Source organism: Apus apus, chromosome 1 (assembly GCF_020740795.1).
Source record: "Apus apus isolate bApuApu2 chromosome 1, bApuApu2.pri.cur, whole genome shotgun sequence".
Taxonomy (NCBI): Eukaryota; Metazoa; Chordata; class Aves; order Apodiformes; family Apodidae; genus Apus; species Apus apus.
In genome coordinates, this window is record NC_067282.1 from 21,347,020 (window position 1) to 21,370,154 (window position 23,135).

General features: G+C 42.3%; 1 protein-coding gene across 4 annotated transcripts; it reads left to right on the plus strand.

Moving 5' to 3' along the window:
* The first annotated feature begins 551 nt into the window (after nt 1-551).
* Nucleotides 552-22,647, plus strand: POLR1D (RNA polymerase I and III subunit D). 4 transcript variants are annotated; one of them, XM_051636174.1, is made up of 4 exons: nt 552-697; nt 10,319-10,393; nt 17,869-17,991; nt 21,266-22,647. In XM_051636174.1, exons 1-4 carry the CDS (start codon nt 672-674, stop codon nt 21,549-21,551), a joined length of 510 nt encoding a protein of 169 aa, XP_051492134.1. In that variant the 5' UTR covers nt 552-671; the 3' UTR covers nt 21,552-22,647. The 4 variants fall into 4 exon arrangements, with proteins under 4 accessions (XP_051492134.1, XP_051492151.1, XP_051492142.1 ...); XM_051636182.1 differs by lacking the exon at nt 552-697 and adding an exon at nt 12,834-13,008 and having other exon boundaries at nt 10,323-10,393; XM_051636191.1 differs by lacking the exon at nt 17,869-17,991 and having other exon boundaries at nt 556-697.
* The last annotated feature ends 488 nt before the right edge of the window (nt 22,648-23,135 follow it).

The following is a 23,135-nucleotide window of genomic DNA, read 5'->3' on the forward strand; positions in this document are numbered from 1 at the left end:
CGGGAGGGGCCAGCGCGGAGGAGGGGCCGGCCTGGGGGGGCTGCCGGCCTGGGGGGGCTGCCGGCCTGGGGGGGCTGCCGGCCTGGGGGGGCTGCCGGCCTGGGGGGGCTGCCGGCCTGGGGGGGCTGCCTGCGCGGGTCATGCCGCGTCCTGCCCTGCCTGGAGACCTGTCCCCGCCCGCCCGAGTCCCGCGGCCTTGCTGGCCCGCCAGAAGGCCCCGGTGCTGGTGGGAGGCGGCAGCCTCTCCCCCTTCCCGGCGCTGCCGCTGCGCTCTCTCCCGCCCGTCCCCGCTCGGCCCCGGGCGAGGGAGCGGTGACAGCCCCACACTTTCTTCCACCGCAAGCTCAAAGGCTTATGACGGGCCCGCTGGCGTGCAGCGGAGCTGGCAGGAGCCCACCGCGCCAGCTCCCGCCCCGCTTCTCCCCTTTAGGGTCTCGGGGGACCCGGTGCGACCGCCCGCGGCCGCAGGTGCCCGGCGGGGTGTGGCGGCGGCCCGGCTCGCACCGCCCCGGCTCCTCCCCCGCCGGGGTCCTCGCCGTGCTCTGCGCTTGCCCCAGCGCTGCGCTCCGCCCTGGGCCGGGCCGTGAGCGGGGCATGGCGCCGGCCTTCGCTTGAGAGCTGGGCCGCAGGAAGGGAGAGCGGGCCCCGCCGCCCGCCCTCGCCGTGCCGCCATGGAGGAGGACCCGGAGCTAGAGAGGTGAGGGGCGGGCGGCGGCCGAGCGGCTTCGGGAGCTCCCGGGCTCGGCGGGGCTCTCCCCTGAGCAGCCCCGGGCAGCGCTGGTCCGGAGCCACACGGGACGGGCTCCCGGGCTCCGCGCAGCACAAGTCGTGCTGCGGGGCCGGTCGTGGGCGGCCGGGCCCCAGCGCTGCGCGGCGGTGTGTTCGGAGCCGGCTGCGGCCGTGGGGCCGGCCCCTCCCGCCTGAGGGCCTCGGCTGCCGGGCGTGAGGCGGAGGTTGGGCGGGCGGGGGCGCGGAGGGAGGGCCCGGGCCCGGCCCGGCCCCGCCGGCGGCGGTGAGCGGCCTCGGGGGGGTGTGCGGCCTGCAGCCTGTGCCCCTGCCCTCGGGACAAAGCTGGGAAGCGCTTGCTGAGGGAGGTGCAGCCGGAACAAAACCTTCCTACGTAGAGAGAAAAAAATAAATAAATCTGTTACTTTGTAAAAAAAAAAACACCCAGTTTTTCGTGTGATAGCACGTAGATGCCAGTTAGAAACAAGACTGACAATCGTTAGGTGGCTCCTCTCTCATCAGTTGGAAACTGCTGATTACGTGTACTTGATAAAATAATAAGTAAAAGGTTATACTTCTGCTCTTACTAATTGTGACTTTGAGTGTTGGAGTTGTGCCAGTTGACTAGTTGTTGAAACTGCCCTGTTATTTGTACGGAATTATACAGAATGCTTGCCAGTTATTTTAACAACGAATGAACTTGTTTTTGCCTTGCCTTCTGTTGGGACGACAGGACTCATCTTGCTGCGTGTACTGAGCCACAGTGCTCCCAAGCAAACGCCGAGGGTTCAAATGCAGATTTCTGTGTTTAGATGCTCAGTCAAAGCAGGCATCTTGTTTTCAAAGTAGACTTTAAGTATTTATATCACAGATTTGGGGGGTAATAATCCTGTTTGTAGGTATTGGAATTTTTTTATATTTTTTGCAAGCTTGTTTGTGATTAATTGCATCTTTCTTGTGGTTGTTTAAAACTGTTCTGGTGAATCAATGACCAGAACCTTTCTGAACTGTGCTCCCTGTGGCTCTTTCCTTTAACTTTTAAGAAACTGTGTCCAAGAGTGCTCATTGAAAATAACTTGTACATGCTTATATCTGGCAAGTATTTTAAATGTGACAAAAGCCATGACAGTGGCATGGTGGAAGGGCTAGAGAGTGTGATGCTTTCTAAGAGGCCTCTAATGCTTGGTAAGCTACTTCTGCTCTTGGATCATCAGTTTTAATTATTCAAGCTTCTTTCTATATAGGCATTATTTTTACTACTGCCAACTTTACACCTTTTTTATTCATCAGGAGTTGGAGCTTTCTCACTGTTCTTCCTTGCTGTTTGGCTGCTAGTGCTGTGCTGGGGACTTGGGGTCCTCCAGGCAGCCCAGGCCATAGCCACTCACTCACAGGTTATAACTGACTGCTCCACAATCTCCTTGTGGTGTTCTCCTTCCCAGAAACCAGATTTGAAGTTTTATCCTTTTTATATAGCTTCAAGCCTAGTTAGAATTTGTTACCTCTTTTCCATGGCAGCATGGTAGATAATAAGGATGAAGCTCAGTATTACTTATTAAATGTGGTACACGGTAGAGTTTAGCTGTCCAGTGTCTTCAACCCATGCTACTGTTCACCTCCTTATGTGTTTAATTGTCTCTGAATTCATTGTAAGTACAATGTACTGTACTTCCTTCTGTCCTGGATCATTAGTTACTTTTTCATACCCTCAGCTTTCGTAAACAGCTCACTTTGCTAGCAGCACCCTGAATTTAGTACATGCTACATGCATTTGGATGTCGTGTTTGGCTCTTTGTTGCTCTAAACATGCTTCTTCATACAGTCTTCAAGAGTCTAATACAGACCTTTTTTTATCCTTTTCCTTTGTTTTGTGGACATTAATCCTCTGTTTCATAATCACAGACATGTTGATCATACTTTCTTGTAAGTAGCACAGCAATGGTAGTTAGGTTTTATAATTTTTAGGCTCTTCATAAAGAAAAAACAGCCTTGGTATACAAATAGTGGCATTTCTGTTCTTTAGCCACAGTGTTAACTCTTCTAGGTAGATTTTGAGTGTTTAAAGATGTTTTCATTTAGAATTTTGTCAGTAGTCTCTCTGAATTTAGGCTTCTCTCACAATACACAAGTCTTAAATAACAGCTTAATTTTTTTGTATGTGCATTTATTTAACCTGCCACAAGGGAAAGAGAAGCATAACTATTTTTATGAGCGTGTTTTGAGCTCTGAAGCAATTATTTTTGTCCCAGCATTCTAAACAGTGAGCTGTGAAGACAAGTCAGTCATGCTGGCTTTCTCTTATTATCTAAGGAGAGGACTCTTCATCTTGCTTGTTCTTTTTCAGCCTTATTACCACATTTTCCTGATACTGTTTTTCAGTTTTACTGTTTCTGACTCTTGCTTGACCTAGCGTTTGATGCTTTCCTCACTTTAATAGGAAGTGATAGTTGCTATCAAAGCTGAATACTAACTCCCAAATTAACTTGTGACTGTTGTGTACTCTGAATTTTAAAGCTGTAAATACCACAGGTGTGTAAAGTAATAATTTTGTCTACATTTTACTATTTTCTGCTTCATCTCACCCAATTGCCTTTGAAAGTATGAACTGACATTTTTTCCAGAGAACTTGCTGGTACGTCAGAGAAGACCCAGAGTCTTGAGACACAGTGTGATTCTAAGAAAATTCTTGGCTGAATTCTGTTATTATATAGTTAACTGTATTGTGAAAATAGACTCAAGAGTGAGTAGAAAAAAAAAAAGTTGGCTACTAGGGTCTGTTCAGTTTGCTTTCCCACAAGCTTATGTGCCTGCTTTTCCTGCTTAATTTCTACTAAATATCATTTGCGATATTACAGAGTTTGCCATTTTCATCCCTATGCAAAAAAAAACCCAAATGAACAACTTTTTTTTTTCCCCTCCTCCCCTTCTTAACTTGTCTTCGTGGTCTTTCTGTGTGTTTGAATCACAGAAAATACATTGCTTCTCTGAGAATGTAAAGGAAGTGGCTTCCTTATAATGTGTGTCCAAATCCTTCCATAATCCCTTCTGTCTTTCAACAGCTATAAATATTTCACAACCTTGGATACCATACTGTGTTAGAAGTGCCTACCAAGCTTATTTAGAGCATCATTTACTTGGAATTGTTTCCTAGGGCCGTGCTGCTCTGAATCACAGGGAGTGCTGTAATTCTGTAACAAGAGACCTGTAGTTGAGAATCAATGATCTAATGTTTTTGCTGTACAGGCATCCCACTTAGACTTTTTAACAAGTAAGCTTTGTGCCTTGAAGAATGTAATTTATAGTTCTTGTTTTCAACAGTTAAAATCAGAGTATCAGGATTCAGTATGCCATTCTTTCTCATTCCTGACAAAAAAGTGGTCTGCAAGCTCAAGTTGCTGTGTGAAATGGAGTGGTATGTACAGTACTTAAGCTGATGGGAATATCAGCACAGAGATGCGCTGCAAATAGCACTCATGGCACTGACAAATAGAATATTTAAATGAATAAGAAACCTAATCAACAAGGAATGAGAGCATTCATATGCCTGATGTGGAGTGTCTTTTCCTTTGAACAAACATTAGGAAGTTTGTGGCATAATTTTTACCTTCTTTTCATTCTTGCTTTATATGATGTGGCTTAGACTTTATCGCTTTTCATCAGTTTTCTTAGTAAGTGTGAGCAGATAGGATAAAACAGCTCACAGGAGTCAATTATGAATAACACTGACCTTCATTACCATTCCTTTATTGTAGAAGGCAGTATCTTTAGTCCTTTACTTGACTGAAGGTCTTGATATTAATTATTCAGATGTAATCAGAATACCAATAGCCACTTCTATTTCCAGTTTTATGTGAGGTTAAAAATAAGTTGTATAGTCAGCATAAAATTACTTTGAGAAAATTGGTTTGAAAAACTGCTAATTTTTTTCCTGGCCTTGCAGCCTGCTGCCAGGACCTAGAGTGACTCAGGAAATAGGTTTAAAGCATGATTTTGGGGATCTCAGTAGCTGAGCAGCCTGGCCTTTGAACTTGAATAGTAGTGGTATAGACTGCAGTTATTAATGCTGTGGAGGTCTTTCATGAAGATGTGCTTGATAAAGATGTCCCTTCTCTGACTCTGGAAGATGTTGAATGTGAATGCTGCCCTCCTGCTCCAGGCCTGTGCACTTTCGTAGCCAATTGCTTGCTGTAAAGCAATTTCAGTAGATATTTTTTTCAAAGAAGTTCTCATCAGGATCTTTAATGAGATGATGGCATGGGTGGAGATGTCAGTTTGGTAGGTTACATGCTGAAAGCTGCCAGGCACACCCACAGAGGTCTGAAGAGAAGCTGGAGCCTTTCTCCCTCATGGTGTCCAGTGGAGCCCAAATGGTGCTCAGCCTTGGCTTCTCACAGGCCTGTCGCAGGAGCCACCAGGCCATCAGAAGTACATCTCCGTGAGCCCAGAAGAGCACAGGGACACAGTGGCATGTGGGAACCCATAGTAAGTACTCAGAGGAATGAGCATCTTCTCAGGGCCCCTCCCAGGGCTGGTCCCAGGAGACAGCCCAGGCCTCCAGGCATAACATCCATCAAGATGAGTCAATGCTGGAGCACCTTTGGGACTTAAGGGTGTTGCTGCCTAGGGGTGTGGGATGCGTTATGGGGTGCAGAAGAATAGTGTTTTGAGATTGCACAAGATTTATTATGGGATATGTAGGGAAGGAACCAAAGACAGGGAAAGGGATGGGTTCAGGTGATTTGAGGAGAAGCAAGACTGGAAAAATTAGGAACAAGGGAATAAAAAAGTTTGGTCCTGTGTAAATAGGTTGGTGGCTGGTACACTTGACTGACTGTGCCCTGCAGTGTAGTATGTCCTGTCTTCCTGTTAAATTAGTTTCTCACTCTTTCTTGGACTTCGTTTGAGGGGAGAGGATGTGCATCTCAGTGCTAGCAACTGGAGTTGAACCGGGAGTTGTAGGGACCAATTGTCCATGGTGTCAGCAACTGGAGCAAGTGCAGGTCTGGATGCCAGCAGTTGGGCTGGGACCACAGGCTGGAGGATTGGGTGGTAGTAACTGAGGAGACCTCAGAGGATGAGTGAAACTAAGTGTAGGCCACTGGAGTGGGACTGAGTACCCATTTATCTGTGCTGCAAGGCACGGTGTGGATGAGTGAGAGACCATGTGGCTGCTAGTGAAGATCCAGTCAGATCAGCTGGTGAGTGGGTGAATAAGGTGGGAGGGTGAGTGTTTGTCTCTGAGGGCAAGACCACAAGAGGAGCTAGGTGTTGGAGGCAACAGGGAGTCCTGGACAGTTGCTGGAGAGACTGTAGGGCTGGGGGCTTTCCATATATGTGGAAAGACATGTATGTGCCTGTGTCTACAGGCAGGAGTGCAGTGGGGTTGGGTGCTGGGGAATCGGGGGAGTCACAACCAACTCTGTGTGAGGGTCTGTACTACAACTGGAGTTGGACTGAGGCAGTGGGGTGCCTCTGGTTAGAGAGAAGAGTAGGATGAAGCTGTTGGTGCAGATGCCCTGTGTGTCTGTGATCAGTGTGGCCAGCAGTGTGTGTATACATGTGGTGTGTGTATGTGCCTGCTGGGAGTAGATTTTCAGCCTTGCTACTGGATGAACCTGGGCATGGAGCTGTCAGGTCTCTCTCAATTGTCAGATCCAGCATGATAGGTCTTGTCCTAATGGAATGGTCTATGGTTACAAACACTGGGAGGTTTCTGTAGTGATATGGTGTTTTCATTGCTTTTAACTGTATCAAATGTACCTCTTCACTATCAGTTATTCATTCTTCAGTCTATCTGTTGGATCTTTCAGAAAAAATTATGAAGCTCTTTCCCTGAGTGAGGAATAGAAAACATCTGTTTTTTCCTCACTTTGGAGCCTTTAACATTCTCACATTCTTTGGCGTACATTTATGTTAGGGTTTATGCAATGGGAGCTATGCTTGTAACCTTAAAATATAGAGGAAAAAATGTAATCCCTCAGAAATATAAAAAGGTCTTGGCCCATACTCTTGAAGATAAAAAACATTACTGTAGTTCTGCAGCTAAGCTCGATTGCTCAAAAAAGATTGCCACAGCAAGTTTTAAGAGAGGCTTGCTATAAAAGGTGCCAGAACGAGGAGAGTGTACTTTAATGTGCCCCTGTCCCTAATTTTCCCTCCTATCAATCTGGTCTTCCAGAGTTTGGGTTCTTCTCATGCAAAAGTTGCATGCTGCATTCCCTTTGCTCATGCCTACTGCTCTTAGAGTTGAAGCTGACAGCCACAGGACTGTTTGTATTGTAACCAAGCTGTAAAAATGAAGAGAGCAAGGAATGCTGAGTCCCAAGAGGCCTCTAAAAGCAAATATAAAAACCTTGTTTGCATAGCTTTCAAGCTTTTGGCTTACTTGTGTAGAGGATATAAGTTCAGTGAGTGGAAACACATTATTTCAAAGAGGATCTGAGCATTTTTTCGTTCATTTGCACATTTCTCTGTGCAAGTCAAAAGGGCTTTGTAAAGGTGCAGTGAATAAGAGTGATGTTGAAAGACCAATGTTAGGAAACAATGTTTGATAAGAAAGGAAGATGTCAACTAGTAAGGCTGCCAAGATGGATGCCAAGTCAGTCTGATCTTTGATATAACTAGTGCAAAATAAATGTCTCACATCCTTAATTGCTTATAATTCCTACCTAAGTTAACAGAATTGGTGTCACCATATCAATTTATGACAGTGTTTCCTCTAAAACTGAATCATAGCTGTTTAAAAATGTGTATATGTGTGTTTTATTAATGCTTTGTAGCTCACATAGTTTGGTTTATGATTTTAATTATAATATAATGACAGATACAGTGGCTTTAAGTCTGCCTCCTAGTCAGATTCCTCAAAACAGAATCATTATGTTTGGTATCTGTTGAGTAAAAGTCAGACTTTTTTTTTCTCCTCTTTCCTCCTCTTCATGTGACATTGCTGTTTGCAGGCTCAGGACGAGCTTATATAAAGGCCATGTGTTCCCACTGTCATCACTCTGAACTAGCTCAAGCTGCTCAGATACCAAATTCTGGGTCTAGACCAAAAAACATTATGAAAAAAAAATTCATGGAGACCTGTGCAACATATCCCATGTTCCAGTGACAGAGCCTGTGTTTCTTACTGGGTTGGTTTTTTTTTTGTTCTTGGCAGTAGCTGTCCCGTGTGGCCCACTGCTTCTACCTGGGCAGGCAGCAGGAGCTGGCAAGGCTCCTGGCACTGTACATAGCATCTAGGTGCAGGTAACTTAAACAAGTGACAGCTTACCTGGATAGATGCTCAGTTTCCATGAGTGCCTGTGCTATTACAGGATATGCAGCATATTCTTGCAGTCAGATACATGCTTAAAAAAGGATTTGAAATAACCCAAACTCAGCTGCTGCTGAAATCATACTAATGACCTTACAGAAGAGAGAGAAACCTTAAGCCAATGTGCCATAGACTAGTGCATGGAGAATCAATACTACAGCTTTGGTGTGTTTCCCTACTATTGGTTCAGTGGGAATCTAAAATGCTTTCCTTTGCAAAACCTTTCAAATGCAAATTCTCAAAGGAAAAAGCTGACCTGTGAGTATTTGCTTGTGTGTCTGACGCAAATCTCAGCTTTTGCTGGATGAAATGATTGCCCTTTGGATAAAGGTATCTATCTATCTGTCTATCCTGATCAATATGGAGAACTTGAGTGATTCTGGACACTTGATTAGGAATCTTTAGCTAAGGTATTGCTTCCTGGAAATGACACTAAAGTGAGGAAGTAGTTCCATGATAGCTAGCTGTAAGTATAAAAAAACCCCTGTTCAAGTAGAATTGCAAAGTACCTGTAGAAAGTGTAGCAACACCTTTGTATATGTTACACTCATTTAGCACAGGTTTTTTTTTTCGGTTACCAGGGAAAAACAAACGGTGCCCAAAAGCAATACAGACAGAAGAAAAAGTTCTGTGTTTATAAAATGTCACCAACCTATCCTGACAAATGAACAAATTCACAATCACAAATGTGAAGAGAGGCAGTAAAGGCTTATGTTAAGGTCGTAACAAACTGAAGAAAGTTAGACGTAGACTGACAGATGTAGGCAGCTATGTAACTGCATAACATTTTCGTATTAGCTACTGAAGGAAGTTCTATTCAGCTTATTTTCATTCCCTGTTGTGCATGTGCAGTGTATTCATTTAAAGCTGATACCTCTTGTGTTTTCGGTGTAGACTTTTAACAGCCTAAATGGTGATAAACCACTCTGTTAGATGTTTAGAGCCTTGTTAGATCTTCACATAGACCTGCCATATAAATTGCTTCTTTTTCTTCTCAGACATGTTTCTGCTATTAGATGATGACTTCTCTAGTCTCAGTTTTGGCTTCACAACAAAACTGATACTCAGGCTTTTTTTTAACCTGTGGCAAAGCATCAAAATCCTGCTTTGTTGATAACACTGTAACAACATGATGGGACATGGCTTCCTTGAAGTTCGAGTTGAACCCTGTTGTTGGTTACCTTTTTTGCACAGTCTATGCACTCATACTATCAAGATAATGATTGTGTTGTTCATGTAGTCCAAATGCCAGCAGCCATTCTGGCACATCATAGCTGGGAGAGCTAAACAATAAATAGTCTCTTATTACCTCCTACTTTCAGTTCCTCAAGCTTTCATTCTTACTGTGTCAGTGTTGTTAATGCTTAGCTTCATATACTGGGTATTACAGCCAGGTGCATAACTTCCGTATTCTGTCTTGCAGATATTTTTTGTTGAGATATATAGCTGTTTAGAGTTAACTAACAGAATTGTTAGTTTATGCATTCAGTGTATATAGTACATGGCTTATATTATCTGCTCGGTTGGTTTTCCCATTAACTTCAACCATGTACTGTAAAGCAGTTACTGAAGTTTTATTTGAGATTGAAATTAACTTGTAAAGAGAACTGGAAGACTTGTCTTTGCAGGAGTTTTCTATAATTTTTATAATTTAAAGTCTCCAATGACTTTTTATGTGAGCATAGTTATTTAATTGTCTTAGTGTTAGCCTGGTCAGATTGTTCTAGAAAATGCTTATAATATAAAGGTTGGTCGTTTTGGATGGTAATGGGTCATAGACAAAAAGATGAACCCTCTGTTTTATGAAGCTAGTGCAGTTTGACAACTGGTAGTTGCAGTGATTTTACTGTAATCTGACTGCTTGCTGTTTTGCTGGTGGTGTTTACCTGAGCTCAAAGTAAGTCTGCTGTGGTTGAAAGACTTTAGGAAGAGCCTAAGTGAAGTGACAGCAGGGAGGGGCACTGGCAAAGTGAAGTGACAGGAAGTGTGCGTTTCAGGGTAGTACACCAGTGTTACATGCTTGATTTCTACTCTTCAATTCATATTGCAATTGTTATATTTGCAACAGTTTTAATTGCTTTTAATATATCAAAATGTTTAATCTTGGTGCATAGGAAGCTGAATTGTCTTACTAAGAAAGTCCAGGTGATTCTGGTAGCCTCTTTAGTGCTAAATTCATTGCAGCGGAGAAGCTCTCCACCTTATTTACCTAAGTGCAGAAAGTGCCAAGTTCTTGTGTTCCACAAGTGGTAACTTTTTTCTTTTACTCATATTTAGGAAGGCTGTGGAAGAGCTGCTTAAAGAGGCAAAACGTGGGAGAACCAGAGCTGAAACAATGGGAGCTATGGGCTGGTAAGCTGTGCCAAGACGAAATGAATGCTATGACCAATGCCAAAATAAATTTTACATTTAATGTGTGACAGAAATCTTCTCTACCTTTTAATTTGCTTAATGTTTAAATAATTTGTCTTTATCCAGATACTAATTTGCCTGGGCAAAAATTTGAGTCCAGATAAAAAAGAAGCTGAAGTAAATTCTTGCTGCATGAAATTGCTTGACTGAACGTGTTGAGGTCAAAGCAGTTGGAGAACTGGTAGTAGCTTCTGTAATAGTGTTTCCTTATAATAGACTGAATTGCAAAGTTTGGATTGAAACCTCATGAGTCGTTAAAACAGTGGGTAACTTCAGGGTGCATGCTGGGTTGGATTATGTTTAAGTTAAAAGAACTCATGGCCTGACAAAGAAACCTAAACCCTTAATAAAACCAATAAATTATCCTCCAGTAGAGAATCCATGTGTAAATTGCAGCCAAAAATGAACTCAATGTATAATCCGATTTTGGAAGGAGATATTTTTAAATACCAAAAAACCCTGTTAAAACACATGGGCTAATTTGTATTTAAATCTTACATGAAATACGGTAGTAATTCTTCAGTGCAATATTTCAGTTTTTACTGCTAGATGATCATGACATGCAATGCATGTAATTGCAATTGACAAAGTAGTAACTTTCTGAGAAGAGTCATTCAACTTAAAATACCGTGTATGACACTGATGAGAAGCTAGTGGAGCTTGAGATGTTTACACAAGTAGTGCATCAGTTGATTGTGTTAAACTCCGTTGTAGATATGATTTGTTTTCCTCCACCAACAGTAGTAAAAGATAAGCATGCACAGTTAGTGAAGTTCTTGCCTGATTTCTTGGCTCTGAGTGTTTTAGTAGCTCTGAAGAGATTCAAATGGTGTCATGTTGAAAGCAGTTAATTCTTTGTTTTCTAAACAAGTTTTGGGATTTTCATATATTTTACCCAGTATTTCTGCTAGGATTGCTGTTTATACTCTTTAATGTTAAAACAGTTACATTGACTTAATCCCCTTGAGTGGTTATAGCTATACTCATACAGCAGGACTTTACCCTGTCAGCTTTGCCAAATGGCCAGGGAAGCCAGTGCAGATAATCAGCACCAGGAGATGTTACGTGCATCCAGTTACTGTGGATTTGCAAGTTACTTCCGGATATGGAAACTGAGGATTTCTGTTGGGAGATAACCAGGTGTCCCTATGCAACTTCTACTGCTGGTTGTGCAGTCAGGAATACCTGCCAGGAGCGTGTATGGACTTCCACTCCTGGCTTTGGCTACTTCTTCCTTGTCTGTAAAAGAGTAGTGGTCTGCTCAGCAGGCTATGATGATCAGCTCAGGGTAACATGCAATTTGCTAAAGCCTGGTGTCCAAGACCTGCCAGAGGAGGGGATAGCCAATGGTGATCTGTTCTTCAGAACAGCTGAAGATTTCACTAGAGTGAAAGAGTGGCTGGCTAGGCCAGGGTTGTGCTAGCTGTGTAGGATGAGGGGATTGTCAAGAAGCCTTCAGGCAGAGGAATACTGTTTATATAAGGATTGAGTGATATCCTGAACTGAGACTGTTAAAGTAAGCATCCTTTCACCTGCAGTGGAACATGAGACTAGCTATACTGGGTCAAACAAAGGATCCATGTCTGCAATGTCCTGTCTCCGTCAGTGGTCAGGGAGGAAGTGACGAGAAGTACAACACGGTAGCTGTGCTTCCTCCAGGTGCTATCCCAGCTTTGGGCAGTCTGCAGCTCAGGATATCCTGCACTCAGAGATTATTTTTTTAATGTATGATGCTTCTCTAGGGAGTTTTCCCTTTCTGAATTTAGCCTTGGAGAGACTGGTAGTAATCTAATTTGTCACAAATCTGCTGCCAGAGAGTTTGGCATAGGTTAGTGTACAGCTGGTGTGTGCGGCCATAAAGAAGCTATAAAGCCCGCCATAGACAGGCTGCCAATAAGTCTTTGTTGTCTAGTTCTGCAAGTGCAAGAGACAGAACAGCAGCCAGAAGCCTACACTTGTTCTCTTCCCTTTAATATTTTTCATACCCCATTATGCTGTTCTGGTCCTTCTGAAAGGGCCCAACAACTAAGTATTGCATGTACACATGAGAGATGACATAACCCGTAAGATATTTGAAAGGAGTTAAGTATCACACTTCAGCAAAATGGGAAAACCTGAAGGGCTTTAGTAGTTAAATCTAGGACTGACATGTACCCTTGCAATTGTAAACTACTGTGAGGAAGGTAACTTCTGTGAGCTTTGTGGATACCAAATGAAATTAGCAGAAAAGTTAGTTCATGAAAATGTATGTTAATAGACCCAATCCAGAAAAGCATGAAGGTAGAAGCAAAGAGACAAGGTCATCATCAGCTTGGCTAAAAGCAGTCTTAACAGGTAAACACAAAACCTTCCTTCCTTGCCAAACTCGAAATGCTTGCAGGTGTGTTTCATGAGGACTTCTGGGATTTCCTCAGCCCTTTGTCAGAGGAGTCCTGGAGAAGAGATGCACAAACCCTGGAGACATCTAGTGTAAGGCCATCAATCCTGCATTGGCACTGGATAGTTGAAGCAACTCGGCCTATGAAGAAAAGATTTGTTCTGCCATCTGTCTTTGGGTAAGGAGAAGCAGAGGCTGCTACTGCTCATACTTCACTGATTCCAGTTTATGTTGGGCACCAGCCATTGCTGGATACTGGGAAATAAATTTTTGAAGTCAGTGGCATTTCACAGGATTTGGTTAAAGGGAGGTGTGTGGGGAGGTGGCATTCCCTGGGAACAATATTGTGCATTCCATTACAAAGGAGTAGTGTCTTCTGGTGGGTGTTGATGGAAGCAAAACCTTAGCCAGCAAGCCTCTGAACATGGTTTTGGGACTGCTTTCAGGTTCAAGCCACTGCTTCATTACTGCCCAGAGCAAGTAGTTCTCCATAGCTTGAGTGCACTGCTTGATGAAGTTCCCCAGGCAACCCTACCTAACTTTTTGTTGTCTTCTTGTGCGAGATGGATAGTCAGCTGCTGTTTGAGCCCAAGTTGCAAGCATCCAAGCTAGCCTAGCTGACAGGTACAGAAAAAATATACCAAGTGGTCATCCTTTAGCCCACAGTCTTATACAAAGACTCAGCCTTGAAATATGGGACAGTGTTACTAGTATTCCAGTTTGGGAATGTTTTACCAGTGTTACGATGTCTTCCAAGTTTGCTATAAAGTACATGGGTAGGTGCTGCAACAAGTAGGGATTAGATGACGGTAAAAGGCAGGCTTGTCCCAAACAGGGAGAATGGTGGTGATACCAGGCAAGAGCATCTGCAGGAAGGGAAATCACCTGAGACTCTCTGCACCTGGAGTAACTATCAATATTGCCATTGGGCTGCATGAGCTCTTCATTGATTAAGAGTCTCATTGGCCTCCATGCTCTCAGGACTGCTTAGATTGGCAGTTATTAGGTTCATAGCAAGTTAATCCAAGAAATACTGGATATTCCTATTTGTAGATCTCACAATATTGCCTTTCAGGTATTGAGTTGTTCCTTGAATGTCCTCAAGATTCTGGCTCTCAACACTACAGTATTCCTAGTTCCTCCAGTGCTCCGTTTGTATGTACTCTCTGTCCATAATGATTCTTGTTGGGGGTCTCCCATATCCTTATGATCCCACATGATGTAGATTCTGATTATGATGTTTCCGTTTCAAGTGTTGGTGGAGCTAATTGCAAGTAAGAAAAGCTATGAGAGATGGGTAAGGAAGAATCCTCTTCTTGAAGTATCTTAATCCTGCAAAAGTTGAGCAAAAGAGAGCAGAATCTGGGGCTAAATCTTGGTGATGCTGGAACTTCTGAGATGAGAAAAGACAAGAGAGCAGCTGTCAGAAACACTTGAAGGGCCAATTGGATCCAGGATGGGAGGTGATGGACAGATAGAGTAAGAACATTTGAAACAGATAAATATGTCCTAGATTCATCAGATAGACGAAAGCTGTAAGGTATTGGGATTTTTATTGTGTGTCTAGGCAAAGTCAAGCTAAAAACTTTAATGGAGAAAAGCATTTAAAATGCCACACAAGAGCTACTGTGTGGACAAGTTCTAGAGGTGTTCCCTGCTCCCAACCCCCCCAGTGTATAGGTCTGATCTTCAAAGATTTGGTAGCAAGTGAGCTAAGGCTGAACTAAATGTAATCTTCTTGGCTTTAAAAGCTTACCTAAAATAAGATATGGAAAATGAGATATTTTAGGATGGTTTGTTCATCTCTGCATTGCAAGATTAGATGAAGTTGCAGAAAGAAGATAAAAGTTGGAAGCATTAAATTATTTTTAACCCTATTGTAAAGTAATCCTAAAATTGCTTTCATTCCTATAAATAACTTTCTGTTGAGTATCAAATATGTTAGTCTGAAGTAGTGCAGAATACAAAATAACAAAGGTAAGGCTGAAGGGTGTGAGAACACTGGAACTGCAAAATACTGTATTGAATCTTGTCTTTGAATGGGTGTTGCATGACTGTGCAGAAATACTGCACTGTGATTCCACTATATCTCTTTCATTTGAATGTGGAGAGAAGGAGAAACTGAAATCTTGGAATCAGAGCACGGTTCCCATCCAAAGTTCTGCCAGCTACATCAACTGCCAAGACCATACATAAAAGCTTTCAGTGTCATCCCAGGCATCTTCTTTTGTGAGATCCCCTGTAAAAAGATAACAGCCCAGATTAGCTGGGTTGGCAAAACAACCTCTAGCAGCTCTGTTTGTTTTGCTTTCAGTCACTCTTCTGTTAAGTACGGGGTATTTTCCGTGGCAGTTTGGAAGTGGTAGAAATGTACTTGTAAATTCTCACATAATGAACTCTTGTTTCCTGGAAAGATCTGATTTATGCTGTGTGCTGAGGCTGACTGTGCCAAGCCTGTTTGATGTGTCCAGTTACTCAGAAGAGAAGAGACTGTGGCTCATGGCAATGTACTCTTGTGCCTTAAATGGTGTCAGCATGTTTTACTGTTAAGAGCTTGTGTGGTACATTCTCTGCTAAACTGCACTACTACTCTTGGTAACAGGTATTGGCTGGAAATTCTTTTATTGCGCAGAAGTTGGCTTAAAATGTCAAAAGTAGAGTTAAAGTTTGACCTGTGTTTGCAATAACAGAGTTAACCTTTTTTCTTGCTCAAAATGAGATGGTGACACTTCGTCATTCCATTCTGGAGAGATTTTTGGGGTTTGTGGGACTTACCTGTGGGTAAGAATAGCTTGATTTAGCTTACTGAAGCATGCAAAGCAGAAAGTGAACCCTTACATTGAGTGAATACATTGCCACAGAACTGAAGTTCATTTTGTAGAGAAGACTGCACTAGAATTGCAGGCTGCATGCTTGCTCTGGTCATACCTGCAGCTGGTCTTCAGGCATGCTGCAGTTTGGAACTTTAGTGTTCTTATAACATGTGTTTTAAAAATATAATAAAGAAAACCTGTTCATATCTGTACTGTGGCACTGTTAGCTAGTCAACAGTATTTCAGTCCACTTTACATAAGCTGATCTTGCCTCCCAGCCCTTCAGAACTTACAATGATGGCAAAGCTATCAGAGAATCATAGAATGTTAGGGGTTGGAAGGGACCTCTGGAGATCAAGTCCAATCCTCCTGCCAGAGCAGGACCACCTAGGGCAGGTCACACAGAAACTAATTTAGATGGGTCTTGAAAGTCTTCAGAGAAGGAGACTCCACACCTCTCTGGGCAGCCGGTTCCAGTGCTTCATAATGCTCACAGTAAAGTTCTTCCTCATGTTGTGGTGGAACTTCCTGTGTTCTAGTTTGCATCCATTGCCTCTTTCCTATCACAGGCACGACTTAAGAGACTGACCCCTCCTTCTTGACACCCACCCTTTAGACACTTGTAGACATGAATAAGATCCTCTCTGTCTTCTCCAGACTAAACAGCCCCAGGTCTCTCAGCCTTTCCTCATAAGACAGGTGTTCCAGTCCCTTAATCATCCTCTTAGGGGTGTCTCAAGTAAACCCCTATCCTTCTTGAACTGGGGAGCCCAGAACTGGACACAATACTCCAGATGTGGTTTCACTAGGGTAGAGAAGGGGGGGAGGAGAACCTCCCTCGGTCTGCTGGACACACTCCTAATGCACCCCAGGATACCATTGGCCTTTTTGGCCACAAGAGCACAATGCTGTCCCATGGATAACTTCAGGGCTTCAAAGTCCTTCTCCACAGAGCTGCTTTCTAGCAGGTCAGGTCCTGAGCTGTACTGGTGCATGTTGTTACTCCTCCTCAGGTGCAGGACTCTATTTGCTGAACCTCATTAAGTTCCTTTTTGCCCAACTGTCCAAATCTTGCTAAGCGGTCACACAGCTTTCAGGGAGATTGGAACAGAAGCTAAGGTTAGAATGCAAAAAAGGTAATCTTAACAATAAAATATACTACTTGTAGTTAAATTAAACAGTAAAGGATAACCATTAAAATGTTGGCAACTTACTTATTACTAAGTTTTTTATACCAGGCCTAGAACATTAATTATCAACTTTAAAAGGATTCTAGAATCTTAACATTTAAAACTTAACTATGAACAATTGCTTAATATTAAAGTGCACTAATAAAGACCATAAAGGAGTTAATATCTTGCACCCTTGCCCAGCTGCAGCTGGGTGTCCCTGGGTGGGTCTTAGTTCTTGAGAATTGATCTGTCCTTCCCACTGGAGAGAAGATCCAGCAACCTCTGGGGAAAGTGTATGGGAAGTCTGCTGATCAAGGATGGGACCAGACTTTTACAGAATAAAGTGGATTGACTGCTGTCATTTAACTATATAGCTGTATCTCCAACGTCTCTCATTGGAGAATAAAAGGAAAACAGAAAAAAGCCCAAAGACCCTGTTCTCATCAAGCAAACTCTTGTTTATCTGTTCATTATTACTTTATCTCTGTTTAAGGCCTAGTTGTAACTCCGTATTCTTTGACACCAGAGAGCAGTTGGTGTTATGAACGTCAACTTGGTCCTCTATTTATACCTTTCAAGGTTGTTACCAGCTCAGAGCTTGTTATGCCCTTTCCTTTCCCATGGGAATCTTTTCATGCTAGGCCTGGGCCTGTAAAATTGAAAGACAAAAAGCAATTGAATCACAGAAGGAAAATGAGGCAGGCATATTGAAAGATGAAGCATCCTGCTACACTAAGGTCTAAGAAAACCAACAGGATGCTGGGTCACATGAGCAAGTTCATCACCAGCAGAGATAAAGAAGTCATCGTTCCACTCTCCTCAGCACTTGTCAGACCACACCTGGGATACTGTGTTCAGTTCTGGTCACTGCTATACAAAAAAGATGTAGACAGTCTGGAGAGGGTCCAGAGAAGGGCCACAGAGGTGGGCCACAAAGGGCTTCAAAGGACTGGGAAGCCTGCCCTATGAGGAAAGGCTGAGATAACAAGTTCATTCAGCCTTGAGAAGAGAAGGCTTTGGGGAGACCTTATTACTGTGTTCCTGTACTTACAGGGTGGCTACTAAGAAGATGGAGACTCCCTATTTACAAGGGGTCACATGGGAAAGACAAGGGGTAATGGGTGCGAGTTACTCCTGGGGAGATCCCGATTGGACGCCAGAAGAAAATTTTTCACTGTGAGTTGGACATTGGAATAATCTTCTCAGCGAAGTAGTGGGTTCCTTAATATTGGATATTTTTAAGACTCAGCTGGACAGGGTGCTGGGCCACTTCACCGAAGTCATGTTCCATCCTAGAAAGGTTGGACCAGATGTTCCTTGTGGACCCTTCCAATCTGGCAATAGAAATTCTATGATTAATGATTCTATGACTGATGTTTGTTTTCAGTGCTGTAACTTAACTGTTGCTCTGTGAAAGCCTGTTGGCTTCCTTTTGTCACTGATGGTAAACTAATGGCATGTCTTAACTGACTCTGAAGCCCTGCATTTCTCATCAGTTTTCATTCTTAGTATAGCCCAGGCAGTTCTCATTGTGCTTAAGCAAGGTGAATTTATTTAGGACAGATTGTCTCATTCTGGTGCTGTATATATTAGTGCTCAATCAGTGCGTTGCCCCTTACAGGGCAAGATAGCAAATGAGATGTATATGCACAAAACCAAAAGTTACTGTAAGTAGTAGAAGATCTTAAAAATTGGGCTAAAAGGCATAAATCCGATTACCCAAATGTTAGGATATTAAGATAACAAAACAATAAGGCAACCTAACAAACAGCCAGATAACCAATAACTGGTACAAAGGCTAATTGTTTGAGTGCTAGCAACTTTCTTAATACTCTAGAGCAGTGATAAAAATAATACCTTAAGGCAATGTTTAAGACAGTGATTGCAGTCTTCTCTCCTAGAGTCTTAAAGTTCCAAAGTTTAAAAGTTAAAGCTTTCTTTAAGATTTAAAACTAGTTAATGTAGATATGAATAAAAATTCATATATTAGGATCTGATATTTCTTATCCTTCCTCTGGGTGTGCTGGGGTGTCCCTTCCAGCCTCCTAAGGAGTCACCACTCAAACAGGCTTCCCTGCTGGAGGAGAGAAGGTCCAGCACACCACCTAGGCAAAGCGTGCAGGAGTCTCTCTGATAAAAGATGGAACCAGGCTTTTATAGAATAGTGATTGACTGCTGTTATTTAACTACTTACCTGCAAAATCCCTTCTTGGAGAACAAAAGGGAAACACAGAGAAAAAATGAGAGAACCTTTTTTCTCACTTTTCTTGGTTGTCTAGCCATTCTTGTTTTGTCTCCCTTTGGCCTAGCTGTGGCTGAGCTCTGTGTTCTTCAATGCAGGAGAGCAGCTGGCAGCACAGACAGCAACTTGGCCTTCTGTTTGTACTTTCAAGGTTGTTACCAGTTCAGACTTTGCTATGTGCTTTGCTTTCCCATGGGAACCCTCCAACTCCAGGCTAGGTGCAGTGAAACTGAGAGACAGAGATCAATTGAATCACAAAGGGAAACTGAGGCAGGCACATTGAGACTGAGCCCTGCTACATGCTTTAGCTCTTTAAGAAAAAGCAAGAGGAAAGAGACAGAATTGAAACAGCTTTTGCCTGGAAAACTGCCCTTCTTGGCAGGAAGTGTTGTGGTACAACAGTTTAATGCTGGCAGAAGACATACAGAGGATGTACTTGTTGGCTCATTTGTGTTGTGTCTTGAGTGGAACCTGTGCCATGGCATGTTCAGCACCATGTTCTAGCTAATGTACCTTGAAGTAGAAACCCCATTGTACTAACATATGTTAGCCTTGTGTTTTTCCTTAGTAATACAGTTAATGGATAAATGCTATCTCCCCACTTTACAAAACTGCTATATTAGATACAGATCTAGACTTTTAAAGTGGGGTATTTTTTTAATTTTTTATCAAGATTTGAGCAAAATGGTGTAGATTTATGTGCAGACAATTTACATAACTCTGGAACTAGTTATGCTGTAGGATTATGTCAAGAAGTACCTAATGGAAATAAAACAGTGTGGCTGGTTAATGTATACTTCTGAACTGACTCCTAAGTTCTTTGAGGATTTAAGACAAGAACAATCATCAATAATACCTAGCAGGCAGACATGAAGCAAAACACCACAGTAATTGGCATGTCCAGTTAAAAGTCATCAAGCACGCTGAATAACCAGATGAGATCTTCATTACAATTTTCTTCTTGGTCTGATACCTCAGTTCTTCAGAGGTGTCCAAGGATTTTTTAAATGGCCAGAGGAAAGTTTCTATGCTTACACAAAATATTTGAGTAGTTGATCTTAACGTTGTGGTGTTAGGTTTCTTTGGCTCCATAGTTGATTCAGTAAGTGGTACTGTGATTTCCAACAGCTCTGCTTTTTTACAATAATCCTGTAATTTCTCCATTAGCATACAGACTCAAAAATGTTGTGAAGCCAAACACCACGGTAGCTCCTACTATAAACTAAGTCTTCAGAGTGATTTCTGCTTACTGCAGGAATATATTGAAACTTATTTTTCTCTCAGTCCCTTCTTTTAGACATGATAAATTGGGAATAAGTAGCATACAACTGATACCAAATAGCTAAATAAATGTAGAGTAATGGTTTACTAAAACTAGCTAATAAATTATGTGCAGAAGTGTTAAGCCACAAGAGGAGAAGGTTAGAAACAATAGAAAAGAGTTGCATAAGTATCCTTTCTGTGTGAGAAAAAGAAAATATTTTGTTTGTTGGTTGCCAAAGATAAATTAAAATCTGTATGCCTTGTGTCTTGTTTTTTACTACAGCTGATTGGGTTCGTCATGCAAGTGTATTTTTTTTTCCTTTCTAAGTATTTCAGTTTATGAAATAATGCTGACTTTAGCAGATAATCTTGTAGATCATTCTGATTTAACTTAGAATATGTTATTAAATGTTATTCCCAAATACCTAAGATAAGCACTCTCAACCTTAAAATACATAATATATTGTCATCCTCTGCTTCCCTCTGCACACACTACCTTGTGATAATAATGTGGATTTTCACTGTACAGAAATAAAACAATTTACATAGAATCATCAAGGTTGGAACGGACCTTAAACATCATCAAGTTCCAACCCCCCTGCCGTGAGCAGGGAGCCCTGCCACTAGACCAAGATGCATAAAACCTCATCCATCCTGGCCTTAAAAACCTCCAGGGATGCGGCATCAACAACCTCCCTGGGCAACCCATTCCAGCTCCTCACCACCCTTATAGTGAAGAACCTATATAATCTTATAAAGAGTAAGATAAAAGGAGATTGGAGACAACCTTGAGCATATCTTTCTGTACTGAGAGTTTACACTAGGTGGCATGCAAGGAAAGCCAAAAGCACAAACCTGTCTTAAAATTATTGAAGTTAAAAATCTCAAGAGTTGTTTCCGGATGTTTTTATTTTGTGTTTTGATCACTTTTAAATGTCTTTACAGGTTGAAGTGTCCTCTTGCTGGTACAAATAAAAGATTTCTTATTAATACCATCAAAAACACGTTGCCGTCTCAAAAAGAACAGGACCAAGAACGTGAGCAAAAGGAAGACAGTAAGGAGCCCGAGCCAAACAAAAGCAGGAAAGAAGAAAAACCAAAGAAGCGCAGAATTCATCCGTACACACCCAGCTTTCAGTCCAGAAGGAGAGTCAGCTACTCTCCTCCGAGGCACCGAAACAGGAACCAGCACACAAAGGATAAGCATGAAAAGCGATCAAGCAAACGATGAGGAGAGAAGAGTGATGAATGTGTTGTTCCAAGCCAGGAATGTTATTAAGCTTCAGACTGCAGGGATGTCTCAGTTTGTCAGGAAAAGTTGCTGTTCAAAATTGAATTTTGAAGCAAGTGGCTTGTGTGAGAACTTGAGGTAGCTTTAGAAAACCTTTCTTTGGGACCTTCAAGGGAAAAGCATAGTGCAGCATAAATCTTTTCAGTTGTTTCAGAACAGACATTCCTCTCCCTTTACTCCATTCCTCTCTCCCCTTCTGACTAAGCTTAAGGTCTTGGTGATGGAGCATGATACATGTGTCACTGTCCAATACAACTCGTTTAGTCATGCCTCTTTTTGAAATAAATTTAAATTGAGCAGAAATCTATTTATTGTATACATTGGGCAGAACTTCCTTGCTGCTAACCAACAGAGAAGTTTTGAGTGTTTGGGTTAGTTTAGTTTTACAGAATCTAGAAGGGAAAGCTGGTCAGTGCCTGGCCAAGCTCATGCATTTTGTATAGAATATAAAAGTTGCTTTCTTCAGTATAGAAAGAAAAAATTTAAAATTTGTTAAAAAGGATAATGCTAGTTTTCCTTTCTAGGAGGAACTACCAGGATGTACTGATTCTGCTTGTTATTGTATATTCACAAACCTGTTGTAGATAGTAATAAACATTACCCCTAAAAAGCCATAACTGCAATAATTGTCTCTGTTTAGGCTTCCCTCTGTAAGGAAGTAGTTTGAACAGTCTGTTGTCATGGTGCTTTCAAAACAAACCTTGAAAACAAAATTATCTTGTCCTCTTTCCATTGCTAGGAAGTTTCCAAGTAAATGCATAATACTAGAAATGCAGAGGTGATACTTAAAAACAGTCAAATGCTCACTTTTCAAGCCTGTGTGGCAGTTCTGTAGTGGTACAGTTCTTAAACTTGTGATGACTTGGAGCACATATAAAACACATCAGCATATTCTGTGTCTCACTTCTGTTTGTGTTACAGTAACAACCTTGTGTGTGAAATACTTTGTATTTCAGTATTCTCAAAAAAAATTGTTTCGAACATAGGTTTCTGGTTTTAAGTGTGTTGAAAATAAAAGCGAAAATGTTCATGAAAAGTGTTTCGTGGAATTAATGCTTTTAGTGGGTTTTTTTAACTGACAGGGTCTTTCTCCTGTGAGGGACAGAGCTTCAGGGCCCTTCAGTGTTGTGTCAGGGCAAGAGTGCCACCTATAGGCTTATCCTCTCTTATCGCCTCGTCTTGTTATCCTGTCCTCTCGGAGGGATCACGCTAGCTAAGAGATAGGGAGACCAACGTGGAGATCTGCCGTGGCTGAATTTTGATGCATGAGCTGGGAATTACTCTTCTGAATAATGGGAAGACAGTTAAGCAGACGCTGAGGCCACTCTTGGCTTCCAGGATCAGCACATCCATCAAAGTGAGATACTTTCATATTCCCACTGAGGAGCTGTGGATAGATACTCTGTTATCCTGCAGGATCCATAGCACTGTAATAGAAGTCCCAGTCTTTCGGAAGATGTCAAATTGAGTGGGATCAAGGAAAAAGTAGTATTTTTGGAGAATGTGGGAGTATCTTTGGTTTAA

What these genes read in the sequence shown, in the direction of transcription:
- POLR1D (XM_051636174.1), top strand. Translation starts at nt 672, where the DNA reads ATGGAGGAGGACCCGGAGCTAGAGAG. An exon ending in GAGGACCCGGAGCTAGAGAG is followed by an intron (nt 698 to 10,318) that starts GTGAGGGGCGGG and finishes ACTCATATTTAG; the next exon opens with GAAGGCTGTGGAAGAGCTGC. An exon ending in ACAATGGGAGCTATGGGCTG is followed by an intron (nt 10,394 to 17,868) that starts GTAAGCTGTGCC and finishes CTGTACTTACAG; the next exon opens with GGTGGCTACTAAGAAGATGG.